Raw genomic sequence first — 19,584 nt, forward strand, 5'->3', positions numbered from 1 at the left:
ATACTTTGTCCATAGACTGCTTACAGGGTAAGGAAACCAATATGTCCTAAATCTTTTCATTATACACAAATCTATCTGTGCCACATTTGGTGCTTTTATTAAAAACTGAACAATTATTATGCTTAGCCACCTAAGTAGTTTCAAAGTAGTCAGCTACTTTCCTTTGTAGTGTGGTTTAGCTACTTTCATCTCAAGGATAGCTGTTCATCCCTTTTCACTAAGTATGAAAGTATGATATAAGAACCTAGCACTGAGGTATATAATTAACGGAAACCTATATGTATTCTCTTTTGAATGTCAGGAGAGGAGAGGCGAATCTTCAGTATGGACAAAGCCCTGTACATCATTGCATAAGAGCAGTAGCGTGAAATCTACTGCTCCACCTGCCGGATAATGGCTGTCGTTTCAATTTGATCTATCGTTGACTGCAAATATAATTGCTGTCCATATTACATTTCGCTTTCATTGACCGTATTTGTTTAATGATTCAACTGTATTATTTTTTTCGTTTAGCATTATTTCTGATTACCTTGCTAATGCAACTGTGCATTTGCATAGACTCCTTTTCACCTTTATCGTGGTCCTTCAAGGCAGAATGACGTCAGGATCACAACTTAACGTGCTAGTTGCTAATCAAAATATTGACACCTACTACTGCCAATGAAAATTGCACCCCAACGACGAATGACCAATAATAATTGTGTTATCCAAATAAGGAGGGTCCTCTCGAGGGGCGTGGAAGGTAGGGATCAGGTCGACTGACTGCGATGTGCAAGTAAAACGTGAAATTGGTGAGCTCGTAATTTAACCGAATTGCGCACAATTAAAAGTAATAGTGGTTTATACAACTATTCAAAAAACTGTACGTAATCTGCCCGCTGTGCAAAGGTAATCGGTTCCATGGTAGATAGATAGTGCTTGGCTCGTGCAGTTTACGTTAGCTAGACAAACGTCATAAGTTTACTAAGAGCATGGGACCTTGATACTTTGTTAGGCCTGTAAAGGGACAACCTAGCTGTATAACCAGCTAACGTTGGCACAAGCTGCATATTTGGCAGTGTGGTTTGCTTCTTATAGTTATGTAAATTATTCGTAGTTTGCCGTCAATATTGACAGTGTCAAAACGTGACATTGTTGGTAACGAGTGTTCCATTTCAACCACTTGCTTTAATTAGCGGCCACTTCTAGTTGTTTAACTTGCACAACCGACAGGATGTTTCAGTCTATACAACGGCGGCCTATAGCGTTATGTGAATTCACTGTATGTGCTGTTAGGTTTCAAAGCAGTAATGCACTGGGACATGGAATTGGCAAGGGCAAATCCGTAACCACCTCATGGATGGGACGACGCATTGGCCTGTTGTTGTCATGGCTCCAGAGATCGGGGATGGGCACGAGTGAAAAGGCGAGATCTAACAAGAAGAAGCAAGGCCTGCTGTCAATTTTTGCCAACCATTGTAGCTTTGTGACCGGCCAGAGGCTTCGACGCGCTCATCAGATTGGAGAGCTCTACTCAAACCTGTACTCGGAGCGTACCAGGTGGACTCTGGTAGGAAGCATATGGCGTCGACTCCAGAGCAAGCACGCCTCCACGGGGAAGCTTATGGCTGCACTGGCTGGTGTATTTATGTGGGAGGACGAGAAGGTTCGAGATGACGAACTACACAGGTACATGCTGTTACTTAAAATTAAGCAATAAGGCCAAAGGGGGTGTGATATATGGACAATATATCACTGCAAGGGCAGCTCTTAAAGGCGACGCAACGCGGTGTGCCTGGATACAGACCTTCGCCGTTGTATATTGGCGATATACCACAAACCCCCGATGTGCCTTATTGCTCTTATAAACTTGTTACCAACGTAAAAATACATGTTTTGTCATACCCCTGCGGCAGTCTGGCAACTAACATTCAGGGCTCGAACCACCCAGTTTGTCATGTGAACATTGTGTCCATATTGTACTGTCACCATATAATAAACAGCTTAGGGGCAGCGTGTGAGTGTCGTCAATATGCGTGTATGTGTGAGCATATGTAGTTTACAGTACCTTGAAAGTATTCATACCCTTTTGATTCATTCCACATTTTGTTACAACCGGAATTCAAAATGGATTAAATACAATTGTTTTCTCACCCATCTACACACAATACTCCATAATGACAAAGTGAAAACATGTTGAAAATTAAATACAGATCTAATTTACATAAGTATTCACACCCCTGAGTCAATACTTTGTATAAGCACCTTTGGCACCGATTACAGCTGTGTCTTTCTGAGTAAGGCTCTAAGTGCTTTCCACACCTGGATTGTGCAACATTTGGCTGTTTTTTTTATTTTCAAATTTCTAAAAGCGCTGTCAAATTGGTTGTTGATAATTGCTAGACAATCATTTTCAAGTGTTGCTATAGATTTTCAAGTAGATTTAAGTCAAATCTGTAAATGAGATGCTCAGGAACATTCACTCGCTTCTTGGTAAGCAACTGCAGTGGATTTGGCCTGTTTTAGGTTATTACCCTGCTGAAAGGTGAATTCATCTCCCAGTGTCTGGTGGGAAGCAGACTGAACAAGGTTTTCCTCTAGGATTATGCCAGTTAGCTTCATTCTGTAATATTTTTTTTATCCTGAAAAACTGCCCACTCCTTTAACAATTACAAGCATGCCCATAACATGATGCAGCTACGACAATGCTTGAAAATATGGAGAGTGGTACTCAGTAATGTGTTGTATTGGTTTTGCCCCGAACACAACAAGTAAATTGCTTTGCCACATTTTTTTTCAGTATTACTTTAATGCCTTTATTGCAAACATAATGCATGTTTTGGAGTCTTTTTTATTGAGTACCGGCTATCTTCTTTTCACTTTGTCAATTTGATTAGTATTGTGGAGTAACTACAATGTTGATCCATCTTCAGTTTTCTCCTATCACAGCCATTAAACGCTTAACTGTTTTAAAGTTACTATTGGCCTCCTGGTGAAATCTCTGAGCAGTTTCCTTCGTTGGTTACCAACGTTAAACTTTTTTTATATATATATATCTATATCTATATCCATATCCACACAGTGGGGAGAACAAGTATTTGATACACTGTCGATTTTGCAAGTTTTCCTACTTACAAAGCATGTAGAGGTCTGTAATTTTTATCATAGGTACACTTCAACTGTGAGAGATGGAATCTAAAACAAAAATCCAGAAAATCACATTGTATGATTTTTTTAAAGTAATAATTTGCATTAACAATGTCCATTGTGGATGCACAACGACTATACATTGCTCAACATTTCCTTAACATTTGTCATAAAGCAATGAGTTTGTATACGCTCTCGTCGGACTTCAACTGCATATTTTCCACTATTTTCTTAAAATCTGAAAACGTTGTGAAGCCACGCCCATTTTCTGAATTGCATTACTTTCCCTAAAAGCAAGGAAATATTGTCCACTGCTTGTATACTTTGTATTTTGGCTAATTTAGTACAACATCTGGGAACATTTGACATACTAACTATGACCAATAAGCATACTACATACTAAATTCACGTCAGAAATAGTAAGGTTAGTGCGGTTTAGTATGAGTATTCGAACACAGCTTATGACTTGGGTGGCTGGAGTGTTTGACACATTTTAGGGCCTTCCTCTGTCACCGCCTGGTATAGACATCCTGGATGTCAGGGAGCTTGACCCTGTGATTTACTGGTCCGTACGCATTACCCTCTGTCGCGCCTGGCGGTCGAATGCTAAGCAATTGCAATACCAATCTGGGATGCAGCCAGTCAAGCTGCTCACAGTGGTGCAGTTGTTGGACTTTTTGAGGATCTGAGGGTCCATGTCAAATCTTTTTAGCCTGCTGAGGGAGTAGAGGTGTTGTCGTGCCCTCTTCACGACTGTGTTGGTGTGTTTTGGAACGTGATAGGTCCTTATTGATGCGGACACCGAGAAACCTTAAGCTCTTGACCCTCTCCACTACAGTCCCGTCGATGTGAATGGGGGGCATGCTCGGCCCTCCTATTCGCCACAATCTTTTGTCTTTTTTGACGTTGAGGGAGAGGCTTTTGTCTTTGCACCACACTGCCAGGCCTCTGACCTCCCTATAGGATTTCTCATTATTGGCGATCAAGCCTACCAGCTAGGCTTGGGCAGTATGCCTTATATGCTGTATATCGAGTTATTTGAAAATAGCCACAGGATGGTTTTTCAGTACCGTTAAACTTTTTAATAAAAAATAAAACGTTTTCAATAAATGTATTTTCTAAGGTTGAAGGGTGGGATCCTGGTTACTGAGATTTACTGCCCCAAACCACTCCCTGTTCCCTGGATAAATAACTGAGAAACCGGTCAATTTTAATTCATTATTTATATGAACATTATGGTGTGAAATGGAACTGTTACATTTTATGCAATAATATAATTCTGGCTTCTCTACGGCCTCTGCATGATGAAGGGTGGGCACAGACCGCCCATCCCAGTATGGAGCTCAGTTCACATTGCATGTAGACCTATCTCATGTTAACTTTTTTTTATTGTGACTGGTCGGCCTACATTTGCTGCAGCATAGCCTATACTACAGTAATATAAAGACTGAATGCGCTTCTAATTTACACATCTCCATCTGGCTTTCGGAGGTCACCTTGTTTTTTAAAAATTGTAAAGTATTTTTTTATAAACAGCCTATTAGAAGAATATCGTTGCTTTAAATAAGTGCACGCGCAAGCACTCTCTCGCAATCTTCCTATTGCTCCATCAACTCCATTGAAATTGCATCCAAAATAGATAATCTTGTTCTAGATTGAGATATAGAAGCATGCATGCATACAGTAGTCAAAAGTTTGTACACACCTACTCATTCCAGGTTATTCTTTATTTTGACTATTTTCTACATTGTAGTACAATAGTGAAGACATCAAAACTATGAAGTCACCAAAAAAGTGTTAAACAAATCAAAATATATTTGATCTTCTTGAAAGTAGCCACCCTTTGCCTTGATGACAGCTTTGTACACTCTTGGTATTCTCTCAACCAGCTTCATTTTGTAGTCACCTGAAACACACTTCAATTAACAGGTATGCCTTGTTAATTTCTGAAAAGGAAAGAAATTCCGATGTTGAGACAAGGTAGGGTAGGTATATAGAAGATGGCCCTATTTGGTAAAAGACCAAGTCCATATTATAGCAAGAACAACTCAAATAAGCAAAGAGAAATGACAGTCCATCGTTACTTTAAGACATGAAGGTCAGTCAATCCAGAAAGTTAGTTTTTGCGACTGCATTTGAAAAAGAAAAACTATGATGAAACTGGCTCAAATGAGGACCGCCACAGGAAAGGAAGACCCAGAGTTACCTCTGCTGCAGATGATAAGTTCATTAGAGTTACCAGCCTCAGAAATGGCAGTGAAATGGCAGTTACACACACACACAGACAAGACAACACAAAGCAATATAAAAAATATACTCAACTAGAAAAAAGAAGAAAAAAATTGCTTTAAAGATATCATACTTTAGACAAGTTAAACACACCAGGCAGAAGGCTACAAAGGTTAAAGGGCAATCTATAGTACAGGGACAGAGCAAACACCTCACCATTGTTCCTGTAAACAGTCAAGGGCTAAGGGTGGAGAAATGCAACCACTCACAGACAGTCATGGCCACAGACCGACCATCCACTGGACCAAAAATAAAGTTGACCATGTTTTAAAAAAATAAATAAAAATAGAATGATTATTCATGTAGGCGTGAACAAAATGTAAAAATAACTGGGAAAAACAAGCTCACACTTCAGTCTCTGTCCAGGGAAGATGAACAAGGCATCTGTGGGTCACAATCAATAAGCACATGGACCTTAACAAGAAATTTGCGGAGTGGTTGAAAAATGTGTTTTAATGACTGCAACCTAAGCATGTAAACTTCCGACTTCAACTGTAGTTTAGGCTTACATTAGGCGTATGATTCCTACCTTTTTGAGTAGCATACCCTGTGCCAATTACATTTGCCTGAACCTACTGTCAAGTTACCAGGTTGTTAGCTAGCTAGGTAACATGACCGAACAGTCTTATCAAACCAATAATTAGCAAACCCGGGATTAGAACAACACAGCCTGTGACATGTTTGTAAAATGATATCAATGTGCACGAATCCCATTTTAAGATAGGTATCTCCAGTAATATGGGTCACATTTTTAAAAACCATATAGACTCGAGACAAGCCGTTTTCTTTGCTGTGAATCTGCAAGCAGGCCTGTCGCCAAGCAGTGCTCCATTTTACCCTTCTGACACTGAGGCTGCATGACAGTGAACTTCAAACTCAGACTGGTCTGTGCTCTTGGTTATAACAGGCTATTTGAAATCATACATTGTATCAACATTGCTCGCTTTGTGCGCTGCTCCAATGTAACAAATGTACAAATCTAACAGACTCATCAGTGTCTGCATCCATGCTCTCCATCACTGCTAAATGTATATATTTTGTTTTAACTGACTGAGGATGCGCATGAAGAGCAGAAGGAGAGAAGCATGTGAGGGAGGGCTGGTAGAGGGTTATGCTGGCTGATTACAGCTGCTACACGTGATGTGAGCATGGAAGTGAATATGATTGGACCTGTGCATACCAGAGACTAGTGGCTGTTGCTTCAATTCAACTGAATTTATAAACATTTGGTAGTGGGTTTTTTAGATCGCTAGGGCTGGAAAAAGTCAGTATCATATGAAATGGTGCTACTTTATTCCAAAATGTTGGTATCATGACATTTTGGTACTGCGATATTACCGTGTTAAGATCTCTATCACTGCACACTTTCCCAGATGTGGACTAGAGCTCCAAGCTTTGGAGAAGGTGAAGAATCTGAGTGCATCTTCAGAAAAGGAGAAGGCTGCAGGGCAGGTGGAGACCGGCTGGGAGGTTGTCATGGAGAAGAATAACTTCAAAGTGTGGAGGCGGCCCATCGAGGGAAGCCACTTGTGGGAATACAGAGGTCAGCCTGCATTGTCACTTATAGCTTTGTTGTGTTTCTACACCTGCATTGCTTGCTGTTTGGGGTTTTAAGCTGGGTTTCTGTAGTGACATCAGCTGATATAAGAAGGGCTTTATAAATAAATGTAATTGATTGTTGACACTTAGAATGAGTATTCAGACCCCTTCACTTTTTACACATTTTGTTACAGCCTTAATCTAAAATGAGGAAATGTTTATTTAATCCAATCTACACACAATACAACATAATGACAGGTTTTTAGAAATGTTTTCTAATAAATAAAAAAACTTTACAAAAGTATTCAGACCCTTTGCTGTGAGTCTCCAAATTGAGCTCAAGTGCATCCTCTTTCCATTGATTTGGACATGATTTGGAAAGACACACACCTGTCAATAAGGTCCGACAGTTGACAGTGCATGTCAGAGCAAAAACCAAGCCATGAGGTTGAAGGAATTGTCCGTAAAGCTCCGAGACAGGATTGTGTCGAGGCACAAATTTGGAGAAGGGTACCAGAAAGTATCTGCAACATTGAAGGTCTGGTAGCCCCCATTCTTAAATGGAAGAAGTTTGTTCCCGCCAAGACTTCATAAAGCTGGCCACCCAGCCAAACTGAGCAATCAGGGTGTCATGCCTGCTCCCCCTCTCTGGTGCTCAAAGGCGCCAGGCTCCCCGGCATTACACACTCCTGCCACCATCAGTACTCCTGCCTTTCCCCATCTTGCGCATCAGTGTGTTATTGGACTCACCTGGACTCAATCATCTGATTATTACTTCCCCTATATTTGTCAGTTCCCCATCTCTGTTCCCTGCTGCTGCAGTGATTGAAGAATGTTGTTGTTTTTTACGTTTTGCCTGTGTGCTGACATTGTACCTGTCTTGTTTCATGTCTGTTCCTTATTAAATGTTGACTCCCCGTACCTGCTTCTGATCTCTGGCGTCAGTCCTTACACAGGGGAGAAGGGCCTTGGTCAGGGAGGTGACCAAGAACCCAAAGGTCACTCTGTCAAAGCGCCAGAGTTCCTCTGTGGAGATGGGAGACCTTCCAGAAGGACAACATCTCTGCAGCACTCCACCAATCAGGCCTTTATGGTAGAGTGGGCAGAAGGAAGCCACTCCTCAGTAAAAGACACAACAGCCGCTTTGAGTTTGTCAAAAGGCAACTAGAAACTTTTAGACCATGAGAATCAAGGTTCTCTGGTCCGATGAAACCAAGAATGAACTCTTTGGCTTTAATGCGAAGCGTCACGTCTGGCGGGAACCTGACACCATCCCTACAGTGAAGCATGGTGGTGGCAGCATCATGTTGTGGGGATGTCTTTCAGCGGCAAGGACTGGGAGACTAGTCAGGATCGAGGCAAAGTACAGAGATCCTTGATAATAACCTGCTCCAGAGCACTCAAGATGAAGGTTCACCTTCCAACAGGACAACGACCCTAAGCAAACAGCCTAGACAACACAGGAGGGGCTTCGGTACAAGTCTCAATGTCCTTGAGTGGCCCAGCCAGAGCCGGACTTGAACCGAACATCTCTAGAGAGACCTGAAAATACCTGTGCAGCGACACTCTCCATCCAACCTGACCAAGCTTGAAAGGATCTGCAGAGAGAATGGGAGAAACCCAAATACAGGTGAGCCAAGCTTTTAGCGTCATACCAAAGAAGACTCGAGGCTGTAATCGCTGCCATAGGTGTTTCAACAAAGTACTGAGTAAAGGGTCTGAATACTTGGGTAAATTAGATTTTTTAAATATAAATGTGTGTGTGTGTGTGTGTGTGTGTACATGTGTATGTTTGCAAAAAATTCAATTATTTTTGCTTTGTCATTATGGGCTATTGTGTGTAGATTGAGAAACAATATAATACATTTTAGAATAAGGCTTTAGCTTAACAAAATGTGAAGTCAAGGGGTCTGAATACTTTCCGAATGCCGGTACCTTTTCTATCTGGCATGTCATAATTTCATCAACCTTTCTGATGTACATTTGCAATCTTTTCCCTCTTCTTATTGCCATGATCATCATCTACATGTCTGAGTGTCATTAACACTCAACACCCTTTTCCCTCTAATCTTTTCAGTTTTGGGTTCTTACAACGATGTCACCCCCAGACAGTTCTTCAATGTTCAGGTACTAAGCAGGTTTATTTTATGCAAACTGTCTTGACTTGGTATAATAGTTGAATTTTTAATGTTTAAAAAAAATGTGTGCAAGAGAACTTGTACCTTCACTAACCAAGTTTCCATCGCAACTTTTTATGCGAGTGTAGTATACGTCGTATTTAAGAAATGTAATGACGCGCCTGATGAAAACAGAACATTTTGTCGGTAAACTTTCCAAATGTCGACAATACAAAGTACGCTAGACAAGGTGGGATACTTTTGATGTTGGTAAAATGCATATTATGCGAGAAATGCTTTTATGCGCCAATATTGATATAATAACCATCATATCGAAGTGAACATGGTGACATGTATTGTGGTCCTCTCACTACAACTTGTCAGGAAAGAATGTGGTTTAGTAGGGTACAGATTAAATAAGTTATGAACTTCACAGGGTGGTGAAAGTTCAAGGATATGACTTGATGCTTCTTTCCAATAAATATGAATGGTCTTATTCTGGTGACAGGATCATTGATGCTTGGCTGCCATTTGACAAATAGAAATAATATCGCTCTTTTGTCCATAATAATCTCACTGTATCTGCGAGCTGTTGGCTAGAGTGCATGTGCCAATAACAGAACTCTCTATATAACGCAAAAAAAAATGTGTGAGCAAACAATCAGTGTTAAAGGCAATGGAAACTAATTTAATTTGTATTATTCATGGAAATGTAAGTGAAAAATGTATTTATGTGCGCTATGTCACACATAGCGTTTTATCCCCAACAAGTCAATTTAACGGAAAAGCATCTCTGGGGAAAAAGTTTATATTGTTATGCGGATTTTAGAATATTCACATGAAAGGTCTGTCGCCAATTGGATGGAAACATAGCTAATGAACCTGTTAAGAAATGATTCAGTAGAAAATGTGCAAGTGGCTTGTGTGTACATTCAGCACCTGAAGTCCTGTATGTTCTAACACTCCCTTTGTGTCTGTGTGCTTATTGCCATACGTGTCTGTCTACCCAAATGCCCTTGTTGGAGTGTAAGGTTTGTGGAGATATGTAGCTCTACGTGTTGTATGTGTGTACTAAATTTAAGCCTCTGTTCCTCTCGTCTCACGCACTGCCCTTTGCCACAGTTGGACACTGAGTACAGGAAAAAGTGGGACGCTCTAGTTCTTAAGCTGGAGGTGGTGGACAGGGACGTCAACACAGGCTCAGAGGTTGTACACTGGGCCACGCATTTCCCTGTAAGTTCCCCCTGCCAACTCACACACTAGAAATGCAGAACTCATGCTTATCAAAGTCATGCACTTGCGATATGCTTTCATTTCCTCAGTGGTTTCTCTGTTACATTGTAACATTTCTAGACTGAGTTCTGCATGTTTTTGCCTTGTTCGTGTGTTCTCGATTTGATTATTACAGATATGCAAGCATACAGTGTTGTATTTTATGGAAGAAAACAATGTTTCCCTGAAATAAGGTCTGTGTCATAGTCCACAGATGACAACAATAAGTTATCCTACATTTTGGATTTTTGATTTGTTGTATTATCTTCCCACAGTATCCCATGTACTCACGAGACTATGTTTATGTCCGTCGCTATGATGTTGATGTGGAGAATAATCTGATGGTCCTGATCTCCAGGTGAGTGACTTCATGTCAAGTAGTTATATTGAAATGAAGGCTGTCAAAAGTGGTACAATTATTTAAGGTAATTGTATGGTTTTCTGTTGGTAACTAAGATTAGTCACATTTGTGATTGTTCAAATATGACCCTAATTAAAGATGTTTCCATTTTAAACCATATTGGGTTGTAGGTATAATATACTTTGATTATAAGGGAGGAAAACTCCAGTAACATCAGACAGGTTAATGTAAAATAGCATTCAGCTAGCTATTAAATTTAGCCTAGGCTTCTTCTCATCTGTTCTTCAAAATGAATGAGTCAAGCTTCTACCTAATAGCGAATGGGGATAATTTGCTTAAATCTTTTGACCTGAGAACTATAACAAAAACAGTCGCTAAATGGAATGAAAGTTCTGTTCTGATTTTAAAATCGGTGTGAAATTGAGTAGAATCTAGAGGCATTCAGCGATGGCATTCTACATTTTCTCATTTGGTTAGCTTGGAAAACGTACAGAAATTTCAACCACAAACACATCCCCAAACATTTGCACAGAAGTAGCGAGCTAGTTAAAGGGATAGTTCAGGATTTTGGCAATGAAGCCATTTTCCACAGAGTCCGATTAACTCATTTTTATCTTTGCATCCAGTATGAAGGTAGTGAGGTAGTTTGTGAGCCAATGCTAACTAGCGTTAGCGCAGTGACAGTCTGTGGCATCTACTAGCAGTTACTATAGACTTCCACTCATTGTGCTAATGCTAGTTAGCAATTGCACAAACATTAACTTCATTTGAACTGCATGCAGAGACATAAAAAATGGTATCCACGAGTTCATCGGAGTCTGGGGAATAATATAAAGGGCTTCATTGATAAAATCCTGAATTATCCCTTTATACCATATAAAGACTGTTCACACCATGGAGAAGCCATAGGAAAAGGAATCTGATTGCTATCCCTTTAAATTGAGCGAAGGCAGGCTATGGAACAGAGAGCTTTCAGAAAAAACATCACTTCCAGGTTGGATTTTCCTCAGGTTTTCACCTGCAATATCAGTTCTGTTATATTCACAGACAATATTTTGACCGTTTTGGAAACTTTAGTGTTTTCTATCCTAATCTGACAATTATATGCATATTCTAGATTCTGGGCCTGAGAAATAGGCAGTTTCATTTGGGTACGTTTTTTCATTTAAACATAAATACTGCCCCCTACACTCAACAGGTAAAGGGCTTGTAAGTAAGCATTTCACATTAAGGCCGGTACCTGTTGTTATTTTGGGTTGAACTGAACAGTATAAAATAATCAGAATGGAGAAAGACCCATTGAACTCACTTTGATGGTATGTTGTCACCATAGGGTCACAAACTACTCCTAAAGCAAATGTAGAACTTTTAATTTTTCAAAAACAAAATACTGTCAAATTTGAAAAATACCATGATATATTTTGGCCATATTGCCCAGCGCTACTTTTTGTATAAATTTGATTTTTTTTAATGCTTTTTATTTATCTCCCGTCCTTTTTTTTTTTGTGCCATTTTAGAGCGGTTCAACATCCTGGAGTCCCGGAAACTCAGGACTATGTCAGAGTCCACCTATACCAGTCCAAGATGGTCATCCGACCTCACAAAACCTTTGATGAGGTGAAAAGAGTTTATCATAAAACATAGATAATGTCATAATTGGGCAATATTTAGTTATGTGTGCATGTTGAATTACAGTATCTGACCTTATGTCGTCCTGTCCCACAGAATGGCTTTGACTACCTTCTGACCTACAGCGACGACCCTCAGACCGCCTTTCCCCGCTACTGTGTGAGCTGGATGGTGTCTAGTGGTGAGCTCTCTTTTCTTTTCATGGAGCTTAATGATTATCCCCAGGTGTAAACTGGATGTAGTCATTGTTGGAATATCAACAATAAAAAAATAAAAAATATTTATCTGAATGGACATAATTGCTTCACTGAAGGGCAGTAGGGCACAACAGTAAGTCAAAACCTGATCTTTCCATCAAATGCAGCCACTGACTATGCACAATTATTGAGACCTAACTCAATGGGCCAGGGATAATTTTATTTTTAGCTTGAGGTAGCTGGGGTACAGTAATTGGCGGATTCAACATGCCCAACAAGCTGAATCTCCTGGTATTGTAGCTCAGTGCTTTGTTTCTTGGTCTGATTTACTTTTATCTGGATGGAAAGTCACCTTGGGGCCTATTCAATCAAACCCTTTTTTCTTAAAAAAAAAATATATATAAATAGGTCATTATGGTCTACAGTCTCTTATCAGATGATGGTGGTTTTCCATGTGGTTGTATGTTATCCTCAGTCCTGGTTATCAACTGTCGCCCTCCTCCCTCATAGGTATGCCTGACTTTCTGGAGAAACTACATACTGCAGCCCTTAGGGCTAAGAACCTGGAGGTAGGGATCTACGACTATGCCAGTGTCATAAAGTCCAATGACACCAAGCACCAGCCCAGCCAGGACCGCCTTGGGGACAACACTCGCCCTGGGCAAATCTACGCTTAAGGGACCATGTCTTTTTAGCAGTGGTGGGGAGTTTGATTTAACCTGCACCTGCTCACATACAACAACCCTCCAAACTCACAAGCTTTTGGACACAAGGGTGGATGGGATATAATGAAACTGGAATATACTTTTGTTGAAGATATTCAGTACTTGTTCCACAGACTGGTTATTGATAACAGAATTGTAATGAACAGCATGGACTGTACCAACAAGCAGTTGAGCCCTTCGGAGAAAGGACTCGCTTTTGCTGCCATGAGGATTTTCACTGGGACTTCCTGCCTTTGCTACACTTGTACTAGACAGCCAACATCCTCATGCCTCATTTTGCTAACTAGGTGCTTCACCAACTAGTGAGACAGCTAAAAAAAATACTACCCCTATAGAGATGTTGCCAAAGCATTTTCTCCCTCCATCCACCATGTCTACTAGTTTCTTCCAGCCACTTCGTTTGGATCCCTTATCTGGTCACATCAGCAATTAAATATCTCACTGTGAAGGCTTAGCTACATAAATACATACCTATAGTTATTTCATACAACAGAGAAAGAAGAACATCAATAATTAAACCCGCTGTGATATCAGGAACACGCTTTGGAGCTGAATGCCCTGGCATATTGACTTCCACAGACAAGTGGATTTAAGGGCTCTTGTGGTCTTTCACATTTTGGGATTGACGTTTTGCTCTCTGCAGAATTGAGGTTCTAACCTTATTTTGTCTGTCACGCCTTGTCTGTGTTTTAAACTGCCAGGTCACAACACTTCTAACAGCCTTCTGAAGATTACCAGTGTCTTCCTGTCCACAAGGTGTCTTATGGTAACTGCAAAAGTCCTCAGTAACTATGGTACAAATGCTTGATGTTTTTTTATTTCACTTGCATTGCAGTTCCCGTCCATGTTAAAATGCCCTTATCAAAAAGCGATATAATATATAAAAATGTAATAAAATAAGCGTGTGTTTTCTTGTGCCACCAAACTATCTGTATTTCAATTGAATGGATATGACTGAAATACTGTTTCTTACTGAGAACTAAGTTCAAAGTTATGGAACAGACATGATTAAAACCGACTGCTCGCTCGATTGCGCTACAGAGGAATATGTTTGTTTGCTAAACTCTTACTGTACCTTAACAGTGAAAGTAGTGCATCAATTGTTCTATTACTGATGAGCTTTGGAAGGCAAGGGTTTAGTGAAACCATGCGTGTATATGTAATCTTTATTGCATTTTATACTTTTTTTCCCAGTCTTCATATGTAAATGGTTCCGTAATCTACTTAGACCTAATCTTATTAACTGTTTGACTCACTGGGGTAAGGGGCATGTGAGAATTCTCTGCTCAGCCTGATAATCTGGTACAATTGAAGGAGCACCTTTTTCTGTATGTCATTTTTTCCCCTGTTACTGATATTGGTATAAACAGAGATTTTCCCAGGAAAAGTTTCATTCATTTATGGTACCAGTATACATGCATGACTACAGTTCCATGAAAACGGGTTGTTGGTAGGTCACAAATACTGAGAGAAATGTAAAAATTAATTGAAGTTGCATTGAAAAGATACCATAGTTCAATACATTCAAATGCCAAGGGGCACTTTTGTAATTCCTTGGGTCCCACATATCAAATCATTTCTGGGTAACAACTGTACCTTACTATAATAGATTATTTTAAAATGGGCAAAAAAAACCTCAGAATTTAGTTTAGGACTATCTGGGAGTGGTCTAGCTGCTATTGGCAGACACATGCATAACAAGAGTTCCTAACCAATTTACCGCATGGTGATCTCACTAAGGAAAGCCGACACTCCCGCTCATGCAAACCTGATTAGAAGGCCCCCGTGTAGATTGTATTTTCAACCAGCAACTATCAGGAAATAACTCATGTTTTTAAATTTAATTTTAAATTTGCTAGTTTCATCAGCTGCTGTACTGTATGCTATAAAACACACTTTTGACTCCACTGGGCCTTTAAGATAACTTACTCCCATGAAGTCTGAAATAACAAAAGATCGTTTACCTACTCTTATCTTTGTGATAAACACACAGGTGAAGAAATTGTTTTACTGTCCGCAGTATATGATTGTCAGCATATGGTGTGTTTTGATCTATTGTACATGTGAGAGGAAATTAATTCCCTCTAGTTGAGTGTTTGTTTAGTGATGGCCAGAGCTGTGTGTATGCAGAGCATAAAACTTTGGTTTCTATATTGAACTACTGTATGCAATGTTTGAGAATGTAAATCTGGCGATTGTAACGCTTTGGTGTGCTATCCCTTTCTAGACTACAATTGTGTGTTCAATATACTGTTTATATATTTTTTTCAACATGCAGTTTACCACCTTGGATATGATTTCCAGAAGTTGATTCCTTTAGAAATTGTGTAAAATATATTGATTGAAAAGAATTGGGAAAATATATGGAACCTGGCAAGAATTTAGTTGTCATTGTATGATTCCATGTTGAAATTGAGCAACTAATATGATTCAATAAACCAATTTGAAGTATACTGTATGTTGCCTTAATCTTTGGTTACACTATAACTAGTGAAAAAGTTTTATTTTTATTTTTTTAAATAGTTTATAACGGGTCATTATCTAGTTCACCTGCTTTAGCAAGTGTAGTGCCAATGTCTTCATCAAATACCACCTGAGCATCCTGTTTTGGGCCTGCATAACAGGAATTTGACCCAGGAGTCATTCCTGTAAGTTGTGTGGTTTTTACTCTTTCAATACCAAGCTGCTCCTTCGTGGATGTGTTATTTTGTTTTTGTACAATGGCTTCAACGCCCCCTGAAAAACAACTGATGGGTTATGAACCAGGACATAAAATGTACTGTTTGATCCACTAGTCACTCAGATTTTTTTTAAAGGCAAAAACATTACTAGTAGTAATGTGGTATATTGTTAATTTCATTACCAAAATAGAACAAAAGAGACAATGTTCACCTGCCACTTTTTAAGGTAACTGTGGTAATGTGACTCGGGTCATGTTTGTGCCTGTGAAATTGACCCAGCTTGTGAACAAAATAATGTAAATAGCCAAGAAACCCTAAGACAAAGTCTCACGTCAGTATAATTTTGTGTCATTTAAATTTGACATTTTTATGCCTATGCGCACGTGAAGAGCTGAATGAAAGATTCATTTTTAGAAGCGTTGTGCACAGACATAATTTGTCAAATTCGAATTAATTTCCTCATCCCTATAGGCTGTCATCATTGTTGGTAATGAGGCCTACTACTGTTGTGTCGTCTGCAAACTTGATTGAATTGGAGGTTTGCGTGGCCACGCAGTCATGGGTGAACAGGGAGGACAGGAGGGGCTGAGCACGCACCCATGTGGGGCCCCTGTGTTGAGGTTCAGCATTGTGGAGATGCTGTTTCCTACCTTCACCACCTGGTGGCGGCCAATCAGGAAGTCAAGGACCAAGTTGCACAGGGTGGGGTTCAGACCAAGGGCCCTGAGCTTAATGATGATCTTGGAGGGTACCAAACAAACCAGCAGCCTCACTGCCTGGAAGCTTGGACACTGACAGACGATCGCCCTAACTGGCAGCACCTGATGTGCTTATCAAGCAGGCTAAGCACTTGGACAAGGTTGCTGCTGCCCCCTGGTGGAATGGAGTGTGAATGTGTAACCTGGTCAGTGTGTCTGTCTATGTCCAAACACTAACCTTGCCCCATATAACAGATGACCCAATATCTAAATCTTATCAGGACACAAATGTACTTATCTGGCAAAATGAATGATCGTTATGGAAATCTCCCACTATTGTCCTCTCTTATGAAATCACAGTATATCACATATAAAGTATATCATATGGAAACAGGTGGCTGAAGCAGGTACAGTATGTTGAACGGTACAAATGCCACATCATCCAGCCACAGTAGATTTGCAGTGTGATGATGTATGGCATCCGTGATCTACTGAAAAGAGCACAGCTTGCTATTCAAACAGAAACACATGTTCAGATCACGTTTGCTCACAAGGTCATATTTCCCAGACAAAGAAAACAAGGTTTGGTTTTTATGGCATGGTTGAGTGGGTGAGTAAAACATTCCCTGTCTGACAGTACTGTGCTCAGTACTGTTTTTGGAGGGGGAAACCAACATCCTAAAAGTCTGAAGAACATGATCAAATCAAATTTTATTGGTCACATACACATATTTAATAGATGTTATTGCGGGTGTAGCATAATGCTTGTGTTCCTAGCTCCAACAGCGCAGTAGTATCTAACAATTCACAACAATATATACATCTAAAAGTAAAATAATGGAATTAAGAAATCTATAAATATTAGGATGAGCAATGTCAGAATGGCATTGACTAAAATCCAGTACAATAGAATACAGTATATAGATATGAAATGAGTAAAGCAGTATGTGAACATTATTAAAGTGACTAGTGATTCCATGTCTATGTACATAGGACAGCAGCCTCTAAGGTGCAGGGTTGAGTAACCAGGTGGTCGCCAGCTAGTGGTGGCTATTTAACAGTCTGATGGCCTTAAGATATAAGCTGTTTTTCAGTCTGTCGGTCCCAGCTTTGATGCACCTGTACTGACCTCACCTTGTCGTGTCTCGGGTGGTTGATTTTCTTGATTATCTTTTTGGCCTTGCTGTGATATCGGGTGCTGTAGGTGTCCTGGAGGGCAGGCAGTGTGCCCCCGTTGATGTGTTGGGCATACCGCAGCACCCTCTGGAGAGCCCTGCGGTTGCGGGCGATGCAGTTGCCGTACCAGGTGGTGATACAGCCCGACAGGATGCTTTCAATTGTGCCTCTGTAAAATTTGTGAGGTTCTTAGGGGACAAGTCAAATTTCTTCAGTCCCCTGAGGTTGAAGATGCGCCTTCTTCACTACACTGTCTGTGTGGGTGGACCATTTCATTTCATATAGTCAATGAACAACATTCTTACATAGGTATTCCTCTTGTCCAGGGCAGTGCGATTGAGAATACATTCTGTGGATCTATTAGGTCGGTATGCAAATTGAAGTGGGTCTAGGGTGTCAGTTAAGGTGGAGGTGATATGATCCTTAACTAGCCTTTCAAAGCACTTCATGATGACAGAAGTGAGTGCTACGGGGTGATAGTAATTTAGTTCAGTTACCTTCGCTTTCTTGGGTACAGGAACAATGGTGGACATCTTGAAGCAAGTGGGGACAGCAGACTGGAATAGGGAGAGATTGAATCTGTCCGTCAACACTCTAGACAGCTGGTCTGCGCATACTCTGAGGACACTGCTACTGGCACTGTCTCATCCTCAAAGCAACAAAGAAGGTGTTTAGTTTGTCCAGGAGCAAGACGTCGGTGTCTGTGACGTGGCTGATTTTCTCTTTGTAATCCGTGATTGTCTGTAGACCCCGTCTCATTTCTGAGCCATTGAATTGCTACTCCACTTTGTCTCTGTACTGACGTTTTGTCTGATTGATTGCCTTACGGAGGGAATAACTACACTGTTTGTATTCAACCATATTCCCAGTCAACTTGCAGTGGTTAAATACGGTGGTTCGTTTTGCGCAAATGCTACCATCTATCCACATATGTACACACATGTATCCTTTAGATTAGAACTTCTTTGAACATTTAACATCAGAGGCTGACAATACTATTCAAGCATATCTGGGTCAATGTATTTGATTTAGTGAATGTGATCTAGAGAATGTAATTGCACCACCCAGAGACTGTAATAAATGCCATCCATTCTGAATTCAGGATCAAAAGAAAGAGTAAAATACATATTTGAAGGTAGACTATATGCCCATTATCTCTGGGTGGGATTGAAAACTTGATGGTGAAAGCAACATTGTGCCTGATTTCATGTGGTAAATTAATGTCTCAGCAGTATGATTTTTAGAGCCAATATGTCCACAGTCTTAATTGAGTACTTAGATTCTGTAACATCTGACATCTACTGGTGGCGATTAAGTGCCTCAGTCAAATGCGGGGAGCACTTACACTAATTGATTGTGGCCATAAATCTGTCACGTTGCAGCCAGCTTGTGGGAAACCACAAAACTGCTTCATGCACAATAATTTTTCTCCCGCTCCTTTTGTCTTTACTCTCATCGAATCCCGGCCTATACAACAATGAGGTTGTCAAATACATTTAAAAGATTTACAATCTTTTAGAAACATTTATTGGATGCCCAGAATGACTGTACTAGTCAGAAGATGAAGTGAAAAAATTGGCCTTGGAATCATCAAATCATCAAAAATGTACTGAGATCTTACCAAAAGGAGAATGGGCAGTTGTGACCTTTGACCTAACACTAGACTGGAGCATCAACGGAGCCCAATTACAATTCTCCTTCTCTTTAAAGTTTGCACTCGTTTCCCCTCAAGGACTCAAAAACATCCAATGGGTGTGAGAAACATGAAACTCTG

General features: G+C 40.2%; 1 protein-coding gene across 1 annotated transcript; it reads left to right on the plus strand.

Moving 5' to 3' along the window:
- Positions 1–735: 735 nt before the first annotated feature.
- On the plus strand, positions 736–15,706 carry LOC135544380 (stAR-related lipid transfer protein 7, mitochondrial-like). Its single transcript, XM_064971943.1, has 8 exons — positions 736–1,668; positions 6,789–6,958; positions 9,032–9,081; positions 10,194–10,304; positions 10,619–10,701; positions 12,222–12,321; positions 12,430–12,514; positions 13,041–15,706. The coding sequence occupies exons 1-8, from the start codon at positions 1,214–1,216 to the stop codon at positions 13,205–13,207; spliced, it is 1,221 nt and encodes a 406-aa protein (XP_064828015.1). The 5' UTR covers positions 736–1,213; the 3' UTR covers positions 13,208–15,706.
- The last annotated feature ends 3,878 nt before the right edge of the window (positions 15,707–19,584 follow it).

Source organism: Oncorhynchus masou, chromosome 8, assembly GCF_036934945.1.
Source record: "Oncorhynchus masou masou isolate Uvic2021 chromosome 8, UVic_Omas_1.1, whole genome shotgun sequence".
Taxonomy (NCBI): domain Eukaryota; kingdom Metazoa; phylum Chordata; class Actinopteri; order Salmoniformes; family Salmonidae; genus Oncorhynchus; species Oncorhynchus masou.